This window comes from Asterias rubens, chromosome 1, assembly GCF_902459465.1.
Source record: "Asterias rubens chromosome 1, eAstRub1.3, whole genome shotgun sequence".
Lineage (NCBI taxonomy): Eukaryota > Metazoa > Echinodermata > Asteroidea > Forcipulatida > Asteriidae > Asterias > Asterias rubens.
This window is the reverse complement of record NC_047062.1, coordinates 33,161,062-33,184,307: the sequence shown is the minus strand read 5'-3', so window position 1 is coordinate 33,184,307 and position 23,246 is coordinate 33,161,062. Positions and strand designations below refer to the sequence as shown.

General features: G+C 39.3%; 1 protein-coding gene and 1 long non-coding RNA gene across 2 annotated transcripts; one reads left to right on the top strand and one right to left on the bottom strand.

The window, feature by feature from the left end:
• Nucleotides 1–781: 781 nt before the first annotated feature.
• LOC117293305 (hydroxyacid oxidase 1-like) lies at nucleotides 782–8,927 on the bottom strand. Its single transcript, XM_033775563.1, has 8 exons — nucleotides 8,760–8,927; nucleotides 8,172–8,323; nucleotides 7,419–7,671; nucleotides 6,817–6,953; nucleotides 5,731–5,822; nucleotides 4,963–5,124; nucleotides 4,218–4,287; nucleotides 782–3,821 (listed from the first exon to the last, which is right to left on the bottom strand). The coding sequence occupies exons 1-8, from the start codon at nucleotides 8,882–8,884 to the stop codon at nucleotides 3,757–3,759; spliced, it is 1,056 nt and encodes a 351-aa protein (XP_033631454.1). The 5' UTR covers nucleotides 8,885–8,927; the 3' UTR covers nucleotides 782–3,756.
• A 453-nt stretch (nucleotides 8,928–9,380) lies between these two features.
• LOC117299683 lies at nucleotides 9,381–17,418 on the top strand. The gene is made up of 9 exons (XR_004520092.1): nucleotides 9,381–9,463; nucleotides 11,144–11,213; nucleotides 12,024–12,131; nucleotides 12,963–13,067; nucleotides 13,721–13,874; nucleotides 14,134–14,242; nucleotides 15,311–15,418; nucleotides 16,051–16,181; nucleotides 16,976–17,418. It is a non-coding gene; the product is annotated as an uncharacterized LOC117299683 (long non-coding RNA).
• The last annotated feature ends 5,828 nt before the right edge of the window (nucleotides 17,419–23,246 follow it).

Sequence of the window (23,246 nt, the reverse complement as noted above, 5' to 3'; positions counted from 1 at the left end):
ACAATGTACGTGTCTCGCCAGCATGATTGTTGCGTGCCCTCCCCTGCTGGCTGGCCGGCTGAGTGTGCATTTTTTACGCTAGTGCATTTCTGCAAGATCGTACCCATTGATCTCTATTACACGATGGGGGGGAATAGTGCACACGTGCGTGGGGAATGAGGTTGTGTGTGAGCTAACGTGTCACAGTAACCTCATTCCTCATGTATCCACTATTATTGTGCCCACGCTGGCTGTACATGTACTTTATCGAAGCTTGGCAAAAAAAGTACGAAATAATGGCGACAAAAAAAGGAGACCTTCTGAACAAAAATACCTTCAACTGAGTGGCCTGTGAGGTCTAAGCTAGACAGTTTCCATGTTTTCCTACCAGTAATTGTAGCGCCGATGTCCAGACAATGCCCAGACAATGCCCAAAATACGGACACGTATTTTTTGCCCAAAAACCGGACACGTTTTTTTTTTTTTTTTTCTCCTCACTCTCCCAATAGCTTGTTGTTGCGTTTCTGATCATTAAAACAAAAACATTTAAGTAAGGCCACCCTTTTTTATGTTACATTTAAGTAAGGCCACCCTTTTTTATGTTACATTTATTTTTGAAACATAGTCAGAAGATGAGGGAAATCAGGGGTTTTTTTTCAATTTTTTTTTTCACTGGCTATTATAAACATTTGTAGCTGTTCTGTTGACGCATACAGGTAATTGTTATTTCACAACAATGCCTGAAAATGAGCTAATTAGCATTGTAGAGAGTAATAGAAAGATCGGTTTAGGGAGCCCAAGATGCGCTCGCCTTTAACATTTGGGAGATGCTACTCTTTTTTAAAATTCAATGTTGGCATCTCTGGTCAAGTCTAACTCAGCCATCTAACTAAAAAGCCAATCAAGAAGATTGCTTAAGCGCAATCAGTGAGATTCAGTTATAACAATCTTCTAGAAGCAGCCTTCAATCTAAAAATCAAATCATGTCAAGTACTGTAAGTTGTACTCAACCTTTTCATGACAATACTAATCCGTCCAAATTAATATTTTCGTACATTAAAAAATTTGTATCATATTTTTAATATCAAGTACTTGAAAGTAGTTTGGGATGCTTCCAAAAGTTCTACAATCCATATGACTAGTATTTCTCTACCTCTTGCCACAACTCGGTATGGTTTAATTTTTTACTAGTATTTCTAAAGTGAAAGTGACAGTATACACTTCAAGGTTATTTGCCATACTGCCTGGATCATTATGCCAAGTCAAAGTTTGTTTATATTAATAAGTACCCCGGTCGGTGTTCGTTACATTGGGGTGTTTAACCGGCTGATAAAGACATAGTTGAAGCCAATTAAGACTCGCTGGCTGCGCGTGTTGGGTGCACCAATTTACTTATGGGAATGCAATATATAGCTAAAAGGAGGTATTGACTCGATCTATTGGAAAATGAGTGCATCACAAAACTGAGTTTGACCTTGGAGCCCCTCTTAAAGATGTGTACGTAACAGTACGTGCCTGTGTAGTAGCATAGGAATTCACTCTGTTTTTAATGTTCCTCGTTCAACAGGTATAATTTTAAGCTTGTTTGTTATTTATCCATTACAAAGTTTTACATGGCATACAGAGAAGGTAGTACTGCACATTTCTTAAAGTCTGTAAAGAAAGCTTTCTTGTTTATTGGTATTTTATAAAGGAGTTCAGAATTATTCTGAAATGGCAATTTGTTTCTCTACTGTCTTACAACATGAGCTCATTTTTTATCATATGTCATTCTAAATACATCTCTAGTGCATGTTTCAATAGGATATATTTGATGTGGGATTGGTGATATTTGAGAATTATTTCATTTGATTCTACATGTACACCAACAAGAAAACAATTCTTATGACCTTTTTTATAAAAAATATTTGCAGCAGCATGCTAGTTACGCATGTTTTGCACAAATTAAGGTCGATTATGCAGCTATTGTTGGTAGATAAACATGATTGGAAACATCAACCAAAATGATTTGGGCCAAATTTCATAGAGCAGCTTTGAGATAAAATATTGCTTTACAATACCTGCTGAGCAAATTGTAAATGTGATGTGGTATTTTAACTTGTAACCTGAATATGGTAAGCATAGTAGTTTTGTGCTTAGTTTCTTTCGTGCTTGAGCAGCTCTATGAATTGAGCCCAGTGAGCTTCACAAGCACATTCCCAGCATACCTTAAGTTTTCTTTAGTATTTTTGAACAGTATTCAACAAGCAGCAAAGTTATAAATAATTAGCACAAAACTGAAATTCAAAAAAAAATCAAAGGATGCAAAAATAAAAACATTCCAGTGAACAAAATTGAAGATAAAATTAGTTACGTATTACACTTTTTATTCAATTATTGGGAACAGGTGTTTGTCATTTGTAAACTCATGCAAATGATTTATCAGAACCATGTTACATAGCTCAACTGTCTGTTGTCGGAGTCATTTAAAGTCTAAACTGAGTATAAAATAACATCGAAACTGATGCTTTTTAAAATTTTATAAATTCAATATGCATAAATTACACAATTACGATAACCACATCTTCCAGAATAATATCAAGATAAAATAACATCATTGCTCATCACATTTGTATATTTTTAGGTTATATACATGTACATTGTACATACATGTACTTGTCATCTTAGTAATTAAAAATATAATCTGAACTTTACATCTAAATTGATGATTTGTACAATTTTATAAGATGAAATACACATATGCATCACTATTTCAATTATGATCAACTTGATATCTAAATTGAGGATTTTTACAATTTTTGTCAATGAAATATGCATCACTATTTCAATTATGATCAACCACAACTTCCAGAAAAAAATCAAAATAAAATGATATAACAGTACACCACCTTTGTATATATTTGTTGGATTATATACATACTTTTGTTTTATATTTGATACAAAACTTTTCCGAAATGCCACTTGTAAATAAACTTCGTCTTATAAAATATGTAGATTATAAAATATCAGTAAAAAGATTATTAAATAGTGTATTAATCATACTTCATTCAAGGGTACACATAAATTAAAGGTTGCAGTTTTTAAGAAACATTATTGTATAATATTTTCTTATAGTTTTAAAATGTGCTGTGTTGAAGATATATTCTAATTGATTGAAGGGTTTTGAATACAAAAGTTCACAAATAATATGAAAAGCCATCTGGATACGAATTGATGTATTTTGCATTACACACACGAAGTGGTTTAGTGGTGAATATTTCTGCACTAGAATGCAGGGTCAAGGGTTTGAATCCTGCGCAAGTAATGTGCCTGTGTTTATTCTATGACAGGGTAAATGTGGCTCCATTTCATGGCTCTGCTTACAGTAAGCAAAAAAATCAGCGGTTAGGACAGTAAGCATACAGACTGGTGATCATAAGCACAGCATTTGGCGGTAGTAGAGCCATGTAATCGGTTTCTGGTGTCCACATCTGCCTGTGGAATTGTTTCAGTAGGACTCGGGGGGGGGGGGGGGAAACACCAAGTTTGCAGCTAAATTGATGGTGCTATGTAGTTTATATCATTGTTTGTGATCTTTGGTTTGCTGAAAAAAATTATCTACAGAAGGAGCACTATCTTAATAGTCGAAAACTGGACTTTAGTATGCACAATTACACTATTTGTTGACATAAGTATTGCCATGATATGAAAAACCCAGGGCTAAACATACCATTGAAGCTTCCAGTCGTGTTTATGGTGGTCAATCTGATTATAGGAAAGGGTCTGAAGGTTAATTGGTTACAGATTACTGGGAGGGCCTCTAGTCAGCATAGATGGACTCAAATCATTCAATGATGCACAACCTGAAAAGAATAACAGTTTATCGTATCTGTCTTTAACGTTAATTCAAAGGTTGTTGGTTCAAATCCCGCTCTAGGCAATTTTGTGATCCCTAATACACGGTAGTTAACGATTGTATGGCTTCTGACTGGCACTCGAAACAAAGATATTGCCAGAAAAGGGAGACCGCCAACATCGGGCTAGATAGATCAGTTGCAGTAGTGCGGATACGTTAATCACAAGGTCATTGGTTTAAATCTGTTTTATTTGGTAAATTTATCAATCGACTGAATGGATGCCATTCCAAATGTCAACAAGATTGGTTCTTCTTATTAGCTATCTTCTACAATGCAAGGTTTATTTGACACATTTGTATAGTCTTCATTCAAGGCTCTGTCAGACAATAACTATATGTGTACCTGAAAGGGCCATGGCCAGACTCAATTCATCTCGGAGAAGCTCAAGTACTTGCCTCACTCCTTCCTCACCCTGAGAAAGACAAACAATCATTAATCCATCTAAAGTGTACATACTGTTTGTAAACAATTAGTCAAAACATTGTCTCGCAACACATTAAGAATAATGATGTGCTAGAACAAGTTGCAATCGCTGCAAGCTAAACACTTATTTCAATTTTGCAGCACCAAACGTATAACTTGGCATTTCTCCACAAACCTTGGATTGAGCTCTACGTATTATAAGAAAAATGTAAACATGTTTTAAGTAATAATAATCGCTTCAAAGAACTTGGGTCTAATTCTGATTCATCTTGTCTTTGCTCTATGTTTTGACAGAGATAACTTTTTAACAGTTTTGTTTTAAAATTACCCAACACAAGTCCAGAAGACCACTTTAGGTGGGGGCTACAGGGAAATTATAGAAAAGTTATTGAAAGAGGGGATAATTGTTGAATGGTCATATTTCTGTTTAACTGCTATAGATAGTAGGATATTAGAACACAGTTAGAGGTCATCAGGAGTTCCAAAGTGCAGCAAAGGGATAAAGCTAGTAGAATATCACAGAGCACTGGCCTTTGGACAGATACAGTGATGGGGTGAGAAGATAGAACATTATGTGTGCAGTATTGCAAGTACAAAGTAAGGCGCAATGTGCAGCCTAGGTTCTTTACTAGTCACACCATGTGGGGATTAAGACAATACATACTTTGTAGGTTAGACCCCACCATACAGGTCTTCCAATGAACACTGCCTTGGCTCCTAGAGCTAATGCCTTCAAGACGTCAGTCCCAAGACGGACTCCACCGTCTAAGTATACTTCTACATTAGTGCCTTGGGTTACAGCAATGACTTCTGGTAGTATATCAATCTATGATGAGAAAATATGAATTATCAATAACTTTGCATAGTGGGGATCTAGTAGTTTGCTAGGTCAATTATAACATTAAAGTTATTACATGTACACCACCACTTCTTGTCACAGCTACAGCAACGGAAGAATTATTCATTTTATCAAATTTATGATCAAATAAATGCTTTATTCTCTTAATCTGTGTGTTCCATGCTTGGATCGACAATTACCGTGCGAGAAAAGATTCAAACTGCCTCTAGCTATTAGGCAATCTCGGTGGTCTAGTTGCCAAGGCATGTGCTCTTGAATAGCAAATGTCATAGGTTCGAATCCCACCCAAGTAATATGGCTATGGATTTTTTTCACAGGACTCGGACAAAGTACTAAGCGTACAATACATTTCACACATCCGTGTGTGGTTCAAAGCAAATAATAAGAACAAATAATGTTCAGTGTTTTACGGCAAAACCTATCCACAACTATAGACACAATGAACCACATGAATAGCATTTCTGTTTTGATGGGGATAAAGATGATTACTACTCGAACAGAAATTGGGATAGATTGTGATCAAATATAAGTGTTTGATCAAATATAAGGTTATTCCTCTAAACATTAACATACACTTGCTAGAACACCATCTAATTGTCTTCCACCATGATTTGACACTATTATCCCATCCACTCCAGCCGCCACTGCTTCTCTTGCACTATCTCCTGGATAAAGATCAATACAAATACAAATCAAAATTCTAAGTTTTACAACCCTTTTATGACATTTTGTTTCTAGGTACATATATTGTTGTATAAGTCCATTGCTCAAAAGATCTGGGGGTTGAGTTACTGTTTTTTTAAAAATACAAAGCAGGATAGTTCTTTTCAGAGCTTATATAAGCTTAGAAGTATCATGAATTCCGAAAATCTACTCTGTGGTAGTAGACTATAAAGCAAGACAAGTTCTCTAAAGAACATAATCTACCCATAAGTAGATATACACATGGTGTTACCGCCAACTAAATATACATAAATACTTCACCATGCAATGCTTTAGATCACGAATACAAAGGCACTTCTCATGGGCGACCTTTACATTTCATTGCTTTGCGCTTTGAAATTGGTGCTGTGGGCACAACCAGTGTTTCTAAGCTCACATTCCTATACCAGTTCAACACAACAGATTGGAACAATAATAACAGAAAGTTGTTGACAGACTTTTGGTTTAGCTTTTAGGTGACCTCTTGGTGCTGTGGATGTTCGGTTAACAATGGGGGATATTGAAAAGTATTGAAAAGCTCCATTAAATAATTTCCCAGTCTGAAGTACAGTGTTTTGGGCACTTTTTAGCAACTGATCATTGAGTCATTAAACTTGGATGAGTAGTTAATCTTCCTGGGGCAGTCAGCAGCCTCACTGGTTTGTGCATGATCTAATTAATGTCCTTATGTTTTCATAATTTTTATAATTTATCATAACTATTTCATCACTTATTCTTTGTGTGTTGGAAAAATAAAATAAATTAATCAATGAATGAATTAAGTCCACTGTTTTGAAAAGGAATTGAACAGGTGTAATTGTCAGACAAAAAGGATGTTTTAATCAATTTTTAGCCTATTTCTTTTTCCCGTAATGATAACATTTTCTCTTATTCAGAAGTATATTATCCAATTCCAAAATGTATTGTATATTTTCTTTGATTGATTTTGATGAATACCTGACATGATTCCTTTGATTATGACTGGTAGACTTGAGAGACTTCGAATCCATCTAATATCAGACCAAGTAACTGATGCTGAGAGTTGTGATGAGCCGTACGAAGATTGAACAGAACTACTTTCTACGTTGGGACATCTGAAAGTAAAAGTGTTAAAAAATAGTCTTTGGAAAGTAGTATGGTAAAAAACATTTTTTATATATTGTTTCCTTTTGCCAATCTGGATTTGGTCAACCAGTACGGTTCAAGAAATGGTTTATTCAAGACTCGGCCATCATTTAAGAATTTAATTTTTCAAAAGCTCATCAACTGTCACTTAAGTAACAAGCTGGAAAGACTTTTCAATTTTTGGGAAGAGATGGTTCTTGTGATTGATTTAGCCTTGTGTGCTTTATATTCGGCAGCACAGGCTGTATACTCCCCAGGGAGCTGAGATGGTTTAATGAAATAAATAAATGGCCCATTGACCAGGGGTAATAATGTTCATGTTGGAAGGGCTTTGAGACGCCCTTTGGATGTATGAGCGCTACATAAAAACCGATTATTATGAATATTATTATTTTTTAAAAGCTCCCTCTCTACAAACCCAAACACATCAATACCTGACTGTGGGGTTAAATCCACCAGATCGCTCGTCATTTAATTTCCTGCCAGCATATGGAGCGTCAGCTGTAACTACAATGGCTTTATATCCAGCCTTCTCGGCTCTGCGTACAAGCCTTGCTGTCATTTCCCGATCTTTAAGGATGTAAAGTTGAAACCAAAGATGGCCGGTTGGTGCTGCATTTGCAACTTCTTCGAGGCTAGTAGTGGAATAGGTGCTGAGAATCATTATGGAGCCCATTGAGGATGCAGCTTTAAATGTGAAAAAAAAACATCATTAAAAATTCAACTTAGAGATTGGTGTAATTAGTCCGTTTGAAAAAGCTTCAAGATAATAACTATTCAAAAATAATTATAAAATGAGAAAACAATGACTGTGTAGTATCTTATAACTTTTATAACTGCTCTGATATAGTTGAAACATTTTAAGACCACTCTTTAATTTATATTTATAAGAGCACTCATTAAAACTATATCAGAGCAGTTATAAAAGTTATAAGTATTTCTTCTGGTGTAGATTCTGAGAAAAATATTTCATAAAACATGAGTTCCACAAAATTCTTGATGCTGACTCTCTACAATTTGCACTTTTAGAACCTCTCTTGTACCAGATACGAGCTATAGTATTATTTGTATTAATTTGACCTACTCCATGAACTATGACTGTTTGTTCTGCTATCGTCTGCGTTATCGTGGAGACGTGGAGTGGAGACGATGGCAGAACGAACCTCCTAGGAGTAAATTTGACCTACCTCTTGCTGTGGCCGTCTCCCCATCACTGCCATTATGTTTCTGAATGGCTGATGGGCAAATACCAATTGGAAATGGTACATGCTTGCCGAGAATAGTTGCTGATAGATCTCTCTTGGAAACATCTCTCAATACCCGGGGACGGATGCGAATTCTATCAAATATAAGTAAAATATGGCAACTTTTATTACAAATATATATAGTATTATCTGAAGACTCAAATAAAAAATTCCCACCCCCTTAATGGCGGCTCTTGTCTTGATATTGTAAACATTGATTGATCATGTTTATTGAAAAATGTGCAAGATAAATATTGAGAGTCAAAACATAACAGCCAAACACAACATGATGGTCTATAATAATAAATCAGTAGAGCAGTCAGATAGCCAAAGTTTGATTCATTCGTTGCGGATTCGTCACTGCATGCGAAATTTGACATCCTTCAGCCTAGCCTAGCCCAGGGCTACCTTCAGCCCTGCTAGTGCCAGCAGTGCCGTGCGTGGGTGACAGCTTTTAATAATTTATGGAGAGAACTTAACTTATAATATATATAAGAAGTGAGATATTTTATTTATGAACTTGACATCTACCTTTTGAAGGCATTCCGATTGTCCTGGAGGGTCTGTTGATCATCTGCACCGCTACTGACATGATTAAAGACACTTCTAGGCAGATTGTCTCTCGCATACTTCTCAAAATCATCCAAACTTATCATTTTGATGTGAACCAACTCAGCCGTTTTGACCGTTTAGTGTCACGTCGTCTGCTATTCTAATCAACCATCTGGTAGGGCGCCACTAATTGTCATCATTAAATTAGGTGGATTGTTGTTAGGCCGTGTCCGAAACGGTGACTTTGGCTTGAGCTGCGGCTAGATCACCGCGTCTGCAAGTGATGAAGACTAGGCAGACGCGCGCGATCTAGTCGTATCTCGAGCCAAACTTATCGTTTCGGACACGGCCTTATTCCTTTTTATTTTTTAGACAACCAACACGGCTGTTTCGTGACCTAACATTTTCCGATCAATGTGCCTATTCCATATTTGTGATTATTTTAACGATTCTGGTATTAATAATTTAGATTGCAAACAAACTTGTTCATTCACTAAATTTACTGACTGATTTTGCATATCACTTGACACAAGCAGGCGCATGCGCAGAGGAAAGAGGACGCGGCATGCCGCCATTTTTAAAGAGAAATGTATGGTGGAGTCAACACGTATAAAACACACGCTGTCTTTCTTCGACAATTTTGTACTGAGTTTTAAGGACAAAAGTACAAATTAAATGTGATGGTGAGTTGCCAATTTGATCGTTATATTGAAGATTTTGTTAAATGTTTTCCACACAAAGAATTTACTGGATAATGAGGCAACTTTTTCAACAAATTTTAGCCGGAGTACTGCAGTTTTTGCAGCAATGCAAGTGCAACGAAAATTCCCGTGCTGCTCCGTTCCCCGGTGTCAGGACACTTCGTACCTTTGCCACTTCTTACCCTGGACACTTCGTATCTTCTTACAAGACACCTTGTACCTTCTCACGAGTCACTTCGTACCTCCTCACTCACGAGACACTTCCTACCTTCGTACTAATTCGGGATTTCTGCATCGTTTATGATTATTTTTTTGTGCTTTTTATTATGTGATCGGATGATTATGAAATAAAAGCAAATCAAACCAACTGTTACTATTTTGTTGGGACCAAGGAGCCATTTTGACGATTGCGTGATTGTTTGACTTTAAAATATTTGTAAAAAATATTGGCGGAAGATGTTGTCCTTGGCAAGCTTGGCGGTAATTAACTAAACCAAATATTAACTTCACATTAAAGATTACATTCACATATTCAAACAAAAATTATAATTCATTAGCAATTGGGGCCTATGTCAAGTATTATTAATTTTTATCTCAACAAACATTAAACTATTGAGGAATACACATTTTAATGAAGGTACGAAGTGACTCAGCTGATAGTCACTTCGTAGCGCCCACGGTACAAAGTGACCAATTTGGTTACGGTACAAAGTGTCCCGAAGGTACGAAGTGTCCAGGGTACGAAGTCGCAAAAGTACGAAGTGTCCGACATCCCGTTCCCCACAGTGTGGACCCACACTCAATCAGTCAAGTCTCCCCCGGCCGAGACAACCAATTCCCAAACAAACTCTTGCAAATTGTTTGCCACTTGTTTTCCAAAGAAAGGAAATTTTACTTAATTCATGACATACACGGAGTAGGTTATAATATATGCTGTAGGCCCTGTTCACTAATGCCCTAATTAATTGTTAACCTAAAAATAAAAAGAACCCAACCAAGCAGAACACTCGAGTTCAACTCGTCAGCTCGTGCATGTCGTGAGTCAATGTGAACCGGAAGAAAGAATAGTGTCTCGCCTGCTGTTTTTCTGCTGGTAAGGTTTAGCAGCTAAATGCACCACCTGACCACTGCGCTTCCCAAACAGGTAGTTTGATTATTGATCATTGATTGATGATTGATGAGCCTCATCATGATCATCAATAGCGCCAATATGCTGGACTCCCTCGGCTTCTTGGCATGACCCTTAGCCCATGTCACTTCAAAACTGATAAAAAAAATAATAAAAAATAGAAACCAACAGTTTTATGCCTATATTTTCCCCAGTTGTCACTTACCTGAGCAGTACATAAGTACATACACAAAATTACGAAAATCTGCGCCCTCCTGTTGGTGCACTGATTAGCTGATTTTTCCCTAAAAAAACAGTGGACAATTTCCGAATCATCTGTTTCTCAACAATACACCGCCAGCAGACAGGCGATAACAGAAAAGAGGGGCCATCTCTTTTAAATGGGTGTTAATTACAGCTTCGCAAGCATATGGACCATGGTTTATCTTTAAGCATTAAGTTTAACAAATTGTTGTGGCAATTAATTTTTTAAAGGCAAACAGAAACACACCCCTTATTCAAAAAATAATTGTTTTTAATTTGATTGCATTTAGGCTAGCCACAGAGAGATACGCCATTGTCCAACGTTACCTCTCCAAAAGTAGAAAGCTTGATCCATGACAGGTAAGTTTATAAACCACCTTTAATTTGAGATGCATCAAAAGATTTTTGGCATTTTGATGATACTAGGCTGTGAGAATAACTTGTAAACATTTTAATGGTTAAATTATTTTTAACCAGTTGTCACTAGGTCCTTATCCTGCTCCCCTTGAGGGAAAAGCACTTTTGCTTCATCCTCTGGAAGAGGGCTGGGCGGAAAGCTGTTGGTCCTAATTGTTATGTAATGCATCTTATAAAGAACCCAGAACAGTTATCATAAAAGAGAAAGGGCCTGTGTTTCTGGTATGGTTTGGCAGCAAGTTGCACCACTGCGCCAACCAAAATGTTTCACATAGTTTCTTCTTAAAGGAACACGTTGCCTTGGATCGGTCGAGTTGGTCCATAAAAAGCGTTTGTAACTGTTTGTTATAAAATGCATATAGGTAGAAAGATGTTGTAAAAGTAGAATACAATGATCCACACAAACATGCCTCGAAAATCCACGGTTTTCCTTTTACCTCATCGACTAACACGGTCGGCCATTTATGGGAGTCAAATTTTTGACTCCCATAAATGGCCGACCGTGTTAGTTCGCAGAGTAGAAGGAAAACCACGCAATTTCGAGGCAAATTTGTGTGGATCATTGTATTCTACTTTTAAAAGATCTTTCTATCCATATGCATTTTATAACAAACGGTTACAAACACTTTTTATAGACAAACTCGTCCGATCCAAGGCAACGTGTTCCTTTAACAAATGTCCACCTTTTCTTTTGTCCCTTATTAGTAGATATTCCCTTTCATAGAATCTTGTTCATTATTTATTCCCATTTAGGCTAGCCGCAGACACACCATTGTCAGATGAAGTCTGCCTCTCCAGAAGTAGATGCATGATGGGAGTGAAGCCCAGCTTAGAATTTGATGATGTCGTCTCCAACAGGAGGTAATAATTATAAACCTTTAATTTGAGATGCTTGAAGATATTTAGAAAATTTAATGATACTAGGCTTTGAAAAAAGTATGTTAATGTTAGAGTGTTTTTCAACCACTTACCACTGGGTTCGAATCCTGCTTGTGGCATTTCCTTTTGATGAGCAAGGCACTTTTGCTTCATTCTCTGGAAGTTTCATACAGCTGTAGGTCTTGTTTGTTTGTAAACATGTAAAAGAACCAAAACTTATGCAACTTCTAGATATAAGCTTTTTTTTTAGGGAAATATTGAAACTTAAAAAAAAGGGCCAAACATTGAAAAAACATCATGGGGTAAGTCTAGGCATTTTGTCAAAAAATATTGCAAAATTTTGAGTTTGGATTTTATGCTAAAAAATGATGCAGTAGGCTCTACTGGTGCCTTTTTATATAACTTGACACATGATAAAAGCTTTATTAGAGGTAATATTGAAAGTTAAAGGGCCGGGAAAAAAAAGAAAAATCATAAGGGGTTAGTCCAGCATTTTTATCAAATTTTTGCGAATTTTTCAGTTGTGATTTTATATTTTAAAATGATGCAGTAGGCTCTACTGATGCCTTTTATGCTTTATATTTATATTAAACCTGATATAGAAGATTAAACAATTTGGAGATACTTCCCGAGTGCCTTAAAAATTCACATAAATAGTTCCTTATGGACCTAATCGAGAAGTGTCCCTTTCACAAAATTCTTTTGTTTATTCATCTAATTTATTATTCTTTATCATGATATAAAAACATGAAATTCCATATCTCGTGTTTTAATACTATATACTGTTTTTTCTTTTGTTCCCATCGAGCTTAGCTCCAGTAACGCCATTGTCAGATAAAGTTTACCTCTCAAGAAGTATGATGCACGATGGGAATACAGCCCAACTTCAAGATTCAGTGATGTCTTCTCCATCAACAGGTGAATTTATAAACCTTTAATTTAAGATGCATCAAGAGACTATAGACAACTTGATAAAACTAGGTTTTGATAAAAGATATGGAAACATATACGTCATGTTATTTTTATACCACTTCCCAATGGGTTCGAATCCCAGTTGTGGTGTGCCCTTTTAATGAGCAAGTCATTTTTGCTTCATTCTCTGGAAGGTGCATACAGCTGTAGGTCTTGTTATGTAACACATATAAAAAATTAAAAAAACTTGTGCAACTTGAACCCAGTTTTAAGCTTTTTTTAGAGAAAAATTTAATCTTTTAATAAGGGCCCAAAATTAAAAAAACGTCAAGGGGTAAGTCCAGGCATTATGTCAAATTTTTGCAAAAATTTGAGTTTTTATTTTATACTCTAAAATGATTCAGTAGGCTCTACTGTTGCCTTTTTATGCAACTTGAACCTAGATCTAAGCTTTATTTAGGCAAATATTGAAACTTGAAAAAGGGCCCAAAAATGAAAAAAACGTCAAGGGGTAAATCCAGGCATTTTGTCAAATTTTGGCCAAAATTTGAGTTTTTATTTTATGCTCTAAAATGATGCAGTAGGCTCTACTGATGCCTTATTTAATCATAAATCAACTTCAGAACTTGACGTGATTTTCTCATCTTGTTTGGTTCCAGTGTTCAGTAACTTGTGGTGTTGGTATCAAAGTCCGAACCATTACATGTCTGAGACATCAACCTGATGGCAGCTCACCATTGGTGGAGTTTAGACTGTGTCCTCAATCAAGTCAACCATCACATACAGAGTTCTGCCAACAAAAGCAATGTACAGGTAGGGACACTCAAATAAATAAATAATGATTGCGTTCGCTTAGCTTCCCTGTGTCGACCTGGTCTGCTGCCCCGGTACGTTCGAATAGCTTTGAAGTCATTGCAGGGGCTCACTCGGGTCAGCCCCCAGTGCCGTGCTTGTAAAGTGGGTCACTTGGGGGTGACCCGATGTGCATAACAACACCACCATGAAATTCCATATCCCATGTTTTAAAAAATATGAAATTACTTTAAACTGTTTTTATTTTATTCCCTTATAGGCTAGCTGTAGACACACCATTGTCAGATGAAGTCTACCTCTCCAGAGGTAGATGCATGATGGGAATACAGCCCAGCTTTAAGAAACAACGATGTCTTCTCCATCAATAGGTAAATTTATGAAAGGGCATCAATTGGAAATGCATCAAGAGATTTTTGATAGTTTGATAATAATAGGCTTTGAGAAAAATATGGAAACACGTAGGTATTTTTATTTTCAACCACCTGCCACTGGGTTCGAATCCTGATTGTGGCATTTCCTTTTGATGAGCAAGGCACTTTTGCTTCATCCTCTGGAAGGTGCATACAGCTGTAGGTCTTGTATGTTATGAAACACATGTAATAGAACCCAGAACACTCACAGTGAAAGTGAGGGGCTTGTTCCTGTGTTTCTGGTATGGTTTAGCAGCAAGTGTTGCCACCATGCTGTGCTTGACTAGTGAGTGCTTTGATACCTCACATAAATAGTCTCTTATAGACCTAATCGATAGGTGTCTCTTTTATTTAATTCCCATTTAGCCTAGCTGGTATGGTTTGGCAGCAAGTTGTGCCACCATGCTGTGCTTGACTAGCGAGTGCTTTGATACCTCACATAAATAGTCTCTTATAGACCTAATCGATAGGTATCCCTTTTATTTAATTCCCATTTAGCCTAGCTGGTATGGTTTGGCAGCAAGTTGTGCCACCATGCTGTGCTTGACTAGTGAGTGCCTTGATACCTCACATAAATAGTCTCTTATAGACCTAATCGATAGCTGTCCCTTTTATTTAATTCCCATTTAGCCTAGCTGGTATGGTTTGGCAGCAAGTTGTGCCACCATGCTGTGCTTGACTAGCGAGTGCTTTGATACCTCACATAAATAGTCTCTTATAGACCTAATCGATAGGTGTTTCTTTTATTTTATTCCCATTTAGCCTAGCTGGTATGGTTTAGCAGCAAGTTGTGCCACCCTGCTGTGCTTGACTAGCGAGTGCTTTGATACCTCACATAAATAGTCTCTTATAGACCTAATCGATAGATGTCTCTTTTATTTTATTCCCATTTAGCCTAGCTGGTATGGTTTGGCAGCAAGTTGTGCCACCATGCTGTGCTTGACTAGCGAGTGCTTTGATACCTCACATAAATAGTCTCTTATAGACCTAATCGATAGGTGTCTCTTTTATTTTGTTCCCATTTAGCCTAGCCGCAGACACACCATTGTCAGATGAAGTCTTCCTCTCCAGAAGTAGATGCAAGATTGGAATGCAGCAAAGCTCAGGATTCAATGATGTTGTCTCCAACCCAAGGTAAATTTATTTTGATGATTTATTCCAGAGTTGTTCACTTATTGCTGGGAACTCTTAAATATTCCTGTGCGCACCTGCAGGATTCATTTTTGAAACTATTTATTTATTATTTATGCTCTTTTTTTCTTCTTCTTTTTAATTTTGACCTAAAAGAGGACAAACGCTCTCACAAAATGAACTGGAATTTCTTTTTCCTTTTGAGGAAATATTGATTTTGTGAACTGTGAATTTGCCAGATCTAAGCCTTTTAACCTTATCTCTTAAGCCAAATACCAAGAAAACATTGATAGCAGCCTATAAAGCTCCCATAACCCTCATTTGTCACTCAGAGGTCTAGAAGTGGGGATTACACAAGAGTCTCTAGTAAGGGGGAGGCTTAGAGCAGGATTTCAAGTGCCTTTGGTCCTTTTTGTTACAGAACAAAGTACAAAACACTTGCCCTGTTAAAGCGTTATCCCACGATCACTGGTTAAGAAAAGTTTATTTCGAACATAAAGTTAAATATTAGTTGATTTTATATTGATTGATTATTACAAAACTTTGTTTTACACTAAAGAATAACCTCATGTGTTCCATCACTCCTTAATTGTTGTAAAGCTATCTAAAACATTATCGTGTTCTTTGTTTGCAAGGTACAGAAAGGGTTGTCATCTCCACAAAGATTTACTCATCAACCAAGAAGATGTCTGAGACCTGCAGTTGATGATCTTCCTAACAGCGTACAATGATCCTGGAAAAGGAACTGCTCTCTCCTTTATAAAGGGTAAGGGAAACTCCTGAACATGAAAACAGCTGTTAATTTATGAATCTATCATTGCAATATATCATCAATCTTTAATCTTTGGTAGTTTAACCTATTGGCAGTGGAGTCCCAAGACTCTAATAAGTAAAAGGTGTAAAGAAAATGGTTTGTGGGGAAATGTCAAGGTCATTTTGGCTAAAACAAAAACAAGACACGGCATACTGTCTCTTAATTTGATCTGTGAATTGGTCTTGGGATCCCCAGAAGTTTATTGTTTTTGGAACCCATAGTCAAATGTCATGGTCATTGTGGCTAAAAAAAAAAGATTTGGCACATCAACTCCAAATTTGATGTGTTGATTGGTCTTGGGATCCCCCAGAAGCCTATTGTTTTTGGATCCCCTAGGTCAAATGGCAAGGTCATTATGGCTAAAACAAAATAAATGTTGCCCAAGCAATAACTCTAGAAGAACTTGTCATCTCCAAACTTGATCTGTAGAATTGGTCTTGCACTTGTCAAAACACCATTCTAGTTTTTTGGGGGGCTTCTTCTTTTTTTAATTTTTGGGGGGGGGGGGGGGGGGCGGGGATTCAGGGAATTGTTTGATTTATTTTTCATGTTGAGGAATCCTCTACAAATATACACAGACCTCAACATAAAGAATGACCTTGTCTCAAACGTTAACATCCCATCGTTGACCTCGAACATCTTTTAATCTTTTCTTTGAATACTTGAAAAAACTAAGCTTACATTTTTGAATGTCACAATTAAACTGTACCTTAACAAAGCATTTGTTTGTTTTAATCTATCTGTAGATGATGCCTACCTGTCACACAGATTTCCGAGACCTGCAACTGCGTATAGTCAGCCCACTGTCTACACATCACCAGTTAACATGTGTGAGGGTTACGCAAGAGGAAGGTAAAATCCCTGTGGTTGTTTTACACTAACATCAAAGGGTGGTCTGTTTTTGCAGTACTCATTCCAACACAATATCTCATCACATGCCACAACATTTTTGGGGATGAATGCTGGCATCATCCTAACCCAAAATGCGAGGTCTGTCCCTACAGATTGATTACAGATTTAAAAGATAGGAAACATGTTTTTGATTAACAAAACCCCTTTTACTGTACAGAAATACAATTTTAAATAAATAAAAAGCTTTTTAGTATGAACCATTGATATTCTTTCTTAAAACCATCGGTAAACAGTATTGTCCAAAGGCTCACACTTTGTGTATCACACCTTATATATAAAATAACAAACCTGTGATAATTTAGGCTCAATCGGTCATCGGAGTCATTGGAGTCGGGAGAAAATAACAGGAAAACCCACTCCTGTTTTTGCACGTTTCGCCGTGTCATAACATGTGTTTACTATAAATCCGTAATTCTTGATGTCGAGAATTGGTAATTGTTTTAATATTTTCTCAAAAAATAAGGCATTTCATGGAATTATATTTCAAGAGAAGTCTTTTACCATTACCTTCTGTAAACCCTGTAAGTTATTTGTAAATCTGTGAACTTTTTGTTTTTTTCTGTTCCGAAAGTGTATAATGGCTTTAAGTTAAATCATAAACTAGGAATGAAATTATTTCGCATCAGATGATGATAAGTAAAAGATCTGGGATGTGCTGAACACCTTGCCTGACCTAAAACAAATTTACAAAACTTAGTTCAGGCAAATCGGATCCATTTGTTTAAGGTACACTTTGGCTAAATTGGTTTGAAATTTAAATGATGTATAAATGGAGTCATTATTAACGGATCACCATATTTTGATGACAAGGGCAAATTAAACGCCCCTAGTTATGGCTAGTTCATTAAATAATAATAAATAATAATAACAAATATAATAATAGTGGCAATTTATAATGTGCCATTTTTGTCTAAAAGACACTCCTGGTGCAGGAGAGATGAAGAAGCAAGATTGCAAAGAGTTACATAGTTCAGCATAAATAGAAGTTTTTGACTTCCTTTTGTGTGTCCCGTTACATTTTAGGACACCTCAATGTTTCCATTTCACAGCATAAAAAAGTGTAGCAAATAACTCTCATTGCAATCTTGAAAGCTTCAGAGTTTGAGAGAAAAAGTAATATTATTGAACCCTCAAGGTCTTCAAGGCATTTTATATATGAAGGAATCCTAAATGAGCAACCAGCTTGTTGGTTTCATTTGTAAGTAGACATGTTAGTTATTTAATGTCTGAGGCAGAAGTAATTGTAGACATGTTATTTAATGATGCCAGGTACATTCCTGATGTAATCTAACATTCAATTAAATGTTCTTGTAAAAAGTAAGTGCACCATTTGCAAGCAAGCACACAATGTGTGTATTTTGAACTTAAAAAATTATTACGAAAGTGAACCGACATCAGCAACCAGTGGCGTAGCACCAGAGGCCTTTCGTTCAATAAAACAAAAGTGAACCAACATCGGCAACCAGTGGCATAGCACCAGAGGCCTTTCGCTCAAGAGACGAAAGTGAACCCACATCAGCAACCAGTGGCATAGCACCAGAGGCCTTTCGCTCAAGAAACGAAAGTGAATCGACATAAAGGAAAGTGAACCGACATCGGCAACCAGTGGCATAGCACCAGAGGCCTTTCCCTCAAGAAAGGAAAGTGAACCGACATCGGCAACCAGTCGCATAGCACCAGAGGCCTGTCTTTCAAGAAAGGAAAGTGAACTGACATCAGCAAACAAAGGCATAGCACCAGAGGCCTGTCACTCAAGAAACGAAAGTGAACCGAGATCGGCAACCAGTGACATTTGCACTAGAGGCATGTCGCTCAAGAAAGTAAAGTGAACGAACATCGGCAACCAGTTGCAAAGCAACAGAGGCCTTTCGCTCAAGAAACAACAGTGAACCGACATCAGCAACCAGTGGCATAGCACCAGAGGCCTTTCGCTCAAGAAACGAAAGTGAACCGACATCAGCAACCAGTGGCATAGCACCAGAGGCCTTTCGCTCAAGAAACGAAAGTGAACCAACATCAGCAACCAGTGACATAGCACTAGAGGCCTGTCGCTCAAGAAACGAAAGTGAACCGACATCAGCAACCAGTGGCGTAGCACCAGAGGCCTTTCGTTCAATAAAACGAAAGTGAACCAACATCGGCAACCAGTGGCATAGCACCAGAGGCCTTTCGCTCAAGAGACGAAAGTGAACCCACATCAGCAACCAGTGGCATAGCACCAGAGGCCTTTCGCTCAAGAAACGAGAGTGAATCGACATAAAGGAAAGTGAACCGACATCGGCAACCAGTGGCATAGCACCAGAGGCCTTTCCCTCAAGAAAGGAAAGTGAACCGACATCGGCAACCAGTCGCATAGCACCAGAGGCCTGTCTTTCAAGAAAGGAAAGTGAACTGACATCAGCAAACAAAGGCATAGCACCAGAGGCCTGTCACTCAAGAAACGAAAGTGAACCGAGATCGGCAACCAGTGACATTTGCACTAGAGGCATGTCGCTCAAGAAAGTAAAGTGAACGAACATCGGCAACCAGTTGCAAAGCAACAGAGGCCTTTCGCTCAAGAAACAACAGTGAACCGACATCAGCAACCAGTGGCATAGCACCAGAGGCCTTTCGCTCAAGAAACGAAAGTGAACCAACATCGGCAACCAGTGGCATAGCACCAGAGGCCTTTCGCTCAAGAGACGAAAGTGAACCGACATCAGCAACCAGTGGCATAGCACCAGAGGCCTGTCGCTCAGGAAACGAAAGTGAACCAACATCGGCAACCGGTGGCATAGCACCAGAGGCTTTCGCTCAAGAAATGACAGTGAACCGACATCGGCAACCAGTGGCATAGCACCAGAGGCCTTTCGCTCAAGAAACGAAAGTGAATCGACATTAGCAACCAGTGACATACCACTAGAGGCCTGTCGCTCAAGAAACGAAAGTGAACCGACATCAGCAACCAGTGGCGTAGCACCAGAGGCCTTTCGTTCAAGAAACGAAAGTGAACCAACATCGGCAACCAGTGGCATAGCACCAGAGGCCTTTCGCTCAAGAGACGAAAGTGAACCGACATCAGCAACCAGTGGCATAGCACCAGAGGCCTTTCGCTCAAGAAACGAAAGTGAATCGACATCAACAACCAGTGACAAAGCACTAGAGGCCTGTCGCTCAAGAAACGAAAGTGAACCAACATCAGCAACCAGTGGCGTAGCACCAGAGGCCTTTCGTTCAAGAAAGGAAAGTGAACCGACATCGGCAACCAGTGGCATAGCACCAGAGGCCTGTCTTTCAAGAAAGGAAAGTGAACTGACATCAGCAAACAAAGGCATAGCACCAGAGGCCTGTCACTCAAGAAACGAAAGTGAACCGACATCGGCAACCAGTGACATTTGCACTAGAGGCATGTCGCTCAAGAAAGTAAAGTGAACGAACATCGGCAACCAGTGGCATAGCAACAGAGGCCTTTCGCTCAAGAAACAACAGTGAACCGACATCGGCAACCAGTGGCATAGCACCAGAGGCCTTTCGCTCAAGAAACGAAAGTGAACCGACATCAGCAACCAGTGGCGTAGCACCAGAGGCCTTTCGTTCAAGAAACGAAAGTGAACCGACATCGGCAAACAGTGGCATAGCACCAGAGGCCTTTCGCTCAAGAGACCAAAGTGAACCGACATCAGCAACCAGTGGCATAGCACCAGAGGCCTGTCGCTCAGGAAACGAAAGTGAACCAACATCGGCAACCAGTGGCATAGCACCAGAGGCCTTTCGCTCAAGAAACGAAAGTGAACCGACATCGGCAACCAGTGGCATAACACCACAGGCCTTTCGCTCAAAAAACGAAAGTGAACCGACATCGGCAATCAGTGGCATAGCAACAGAGGCCTGTCGCTCAAGAAATGAAAGTGAACCGACATCAGCAACCAGTGGCATAGCACCAGAGGCCTTTCGCTCGAGAAACGAAAGTGAAACGACATCGGCAACCAGTCGCATAGAACCAGAGGCCTTTCCCTCTCTAACCGAAAGTGAACCGACACCGGCAACCAGTTGCATTTGCACTAGAGGCCCGCGCTCAAGAAAGTAAAGTGAACCCACATAGGCAACCAGTGACTCTTGCACCAGAGGCCTGTCGCTCAAGAAACGTAAGTGAACTGACATCGGCAACCAGTGACATTTGCACTAGAGGCCTGTCGCTCAAGAAAAGAAAGTGACCCAACATCGGCAACCAGTGGCATAGCAACAGAGGCCTTTTGCTCAGGAAACGAAAGTGAACCGTCATCGGCAACCAGTGACATTTGCACTAGAGGCATGTCGCTCAAGGAAGTAAAGTGAACCGACATCGGCAACCAGTGGCATAGCAACAGAGGCCTTTCGCTCAAGAAACGACAGTGAACCGACATCGGCAACCAGTGGCATAGCACCAGAGGCCTTTCGCTCAAGAAACGAAAGTGAACCGACATCAGCAACCAGTGGTGTAGCACCAGAGGCCTGTCGCTCAGGAAACGAAAGTGAACCGACATCGGCAACCAGTGGCATAGCACCAGAGGCCTTTCGCTCAAGAAACGAAAGTGAACCGACATCAGCAACCAGTGGTGTAGCACCAGAGGCCTGTCGCTCAGGAAACGAAAGTGAACCAACATCAGCAACCAGTGGCATAGCACCAGAGGCCTTTCGCTCAGGAAACGAAAGTGAACCGACATCAGCAACCAGTGGCATAGCACCAGAGGCGTTTCGCTAAATAAACCGAAAGTGAACAGACATCGGCAACCAGTAGCATAGCACCAGAGGCATTTCGCTCAAGAATCGAAAGTGAACCGACATTGGCAACCAGTGGCATTTGCACCAGAGGCCTGTCGCTCAAGAAAGGAAAGTGAACCAACATCACTAACCAGTGACATTTGCACCAGAGACCTGTCGCTCAAGAAACGAAATTGATCCAACATCGGCAACCAGTGGCATAGCACTAGAGGCCTGTCGCTCAAGAAAGGAAAGTAAATTAACATCAGCAACCAGTGGCACAGCACCATAGGCCTTTCGCTCAATTAGCGAAAGTGAACCGACATCAGCAACCAGTGGCATAGCACCAGAGGCCTTTCGCTCAGGAAACGAAAGTGAACTGATATCCGCAACCAGTGGCATAGCACTAGAGGCCTTTCGTTCAAGAAACGAAAGTGAACCGACATCAGCAACCAGTGGCATAGCACCAGAGGCCTTTCGCTAAAGAAACGAAAGTGAACAGACATTGGCAACCAGTGACATTTGCACCAGAGGCCTGCCAGTCAAGAAATTACAGTGAACTGACATCGTTGGGTTCCTGGCATGGTTGGCGTGTGCGTAAAGCACTCGCCTCTTACCCTGGTTCGATTCCTGGCTGGGGCCATATGTGAGGTGAGTTGTGCGTCGATTCTCTGCTGTGCCAGACCATCCAGTTTTCCTCCCTCGGGAAAAATCAAACACTTTCGATCTTGGCTGTGCTCCGTGGTCATAATGGCTGGCAGCCAAAGGCGCCCTTGCATGCCTGCTTCTCGAACACGTTGTAGCCGCGTCCTTCGCAATTCAGCACTTAGCTGCGAGTAAGGATGATTAGCCCCCAAAATTATTACTTTTGTACATCGGCAACCAGTGGCATAGCACAAGAGGCATTTTGCTCAAGAAACAAAAGTAAACCGACCTCAGCAACCAGTGGCATAACACCAGAGGCCAGTCGCTCAAGAAACGAAAGTGAACCGACATCGGCAACCACTGGCATAGCACCAGAGGCCTGTCGCTCAAGACACGACAGTGAACCAACATCAGCAATCAGTGACATTTGCACCAGGGGCACGTCGCTCAAGAAATGACAGTGAACAGCAGTGGCAATCAGTGACAAAGCACCAGACGCCTGCCGCTCAAGAAACGACAGTGAACCAACATCACCAACCAGTGACATAGCACCAGAGGGCTGCAAATATCTTATGATGAAATTTAAGGCTACCAAAAATTACTGATTTTTATTGATGTGATTAAATCACAGCAAGAGCACATATTCCACACAATTATTACAGAGCTCCATTGGGGACTGGGTAAATATAAGAAGCAATCTTGTTATGAACTCGCCTTTGACTGGAGAGTGTAGCTCCTTCA

What these genes read in the sequence shown, in the direction of transcription:
- LOC117293305 (XM_033775563.1), bottom strand. Translation starts at nt 8,884, where the DNA reads ATGATAAGTTTGGATGATTTTGAGAAGTATGCGAGAGACAATCTGCCT. An exon ending in GGATTTAACCCCACAGTCAG is followed by an intron (nt 6,954 to 7,418) that starts GTATTGATGTGT and finishes TTTTACTTTCAG; the next exon opens with ATGTCCCAACGTAGAAAGTA. An exon ending in TCTGGCCATGGCCCTTTCAG is followed by an intron (nt 3,822 to 4,217) that starts GTACACATATAG and finishes TATTCTTTTCAG; the next exon opens with GTTGTGCATCATTGAATGAT.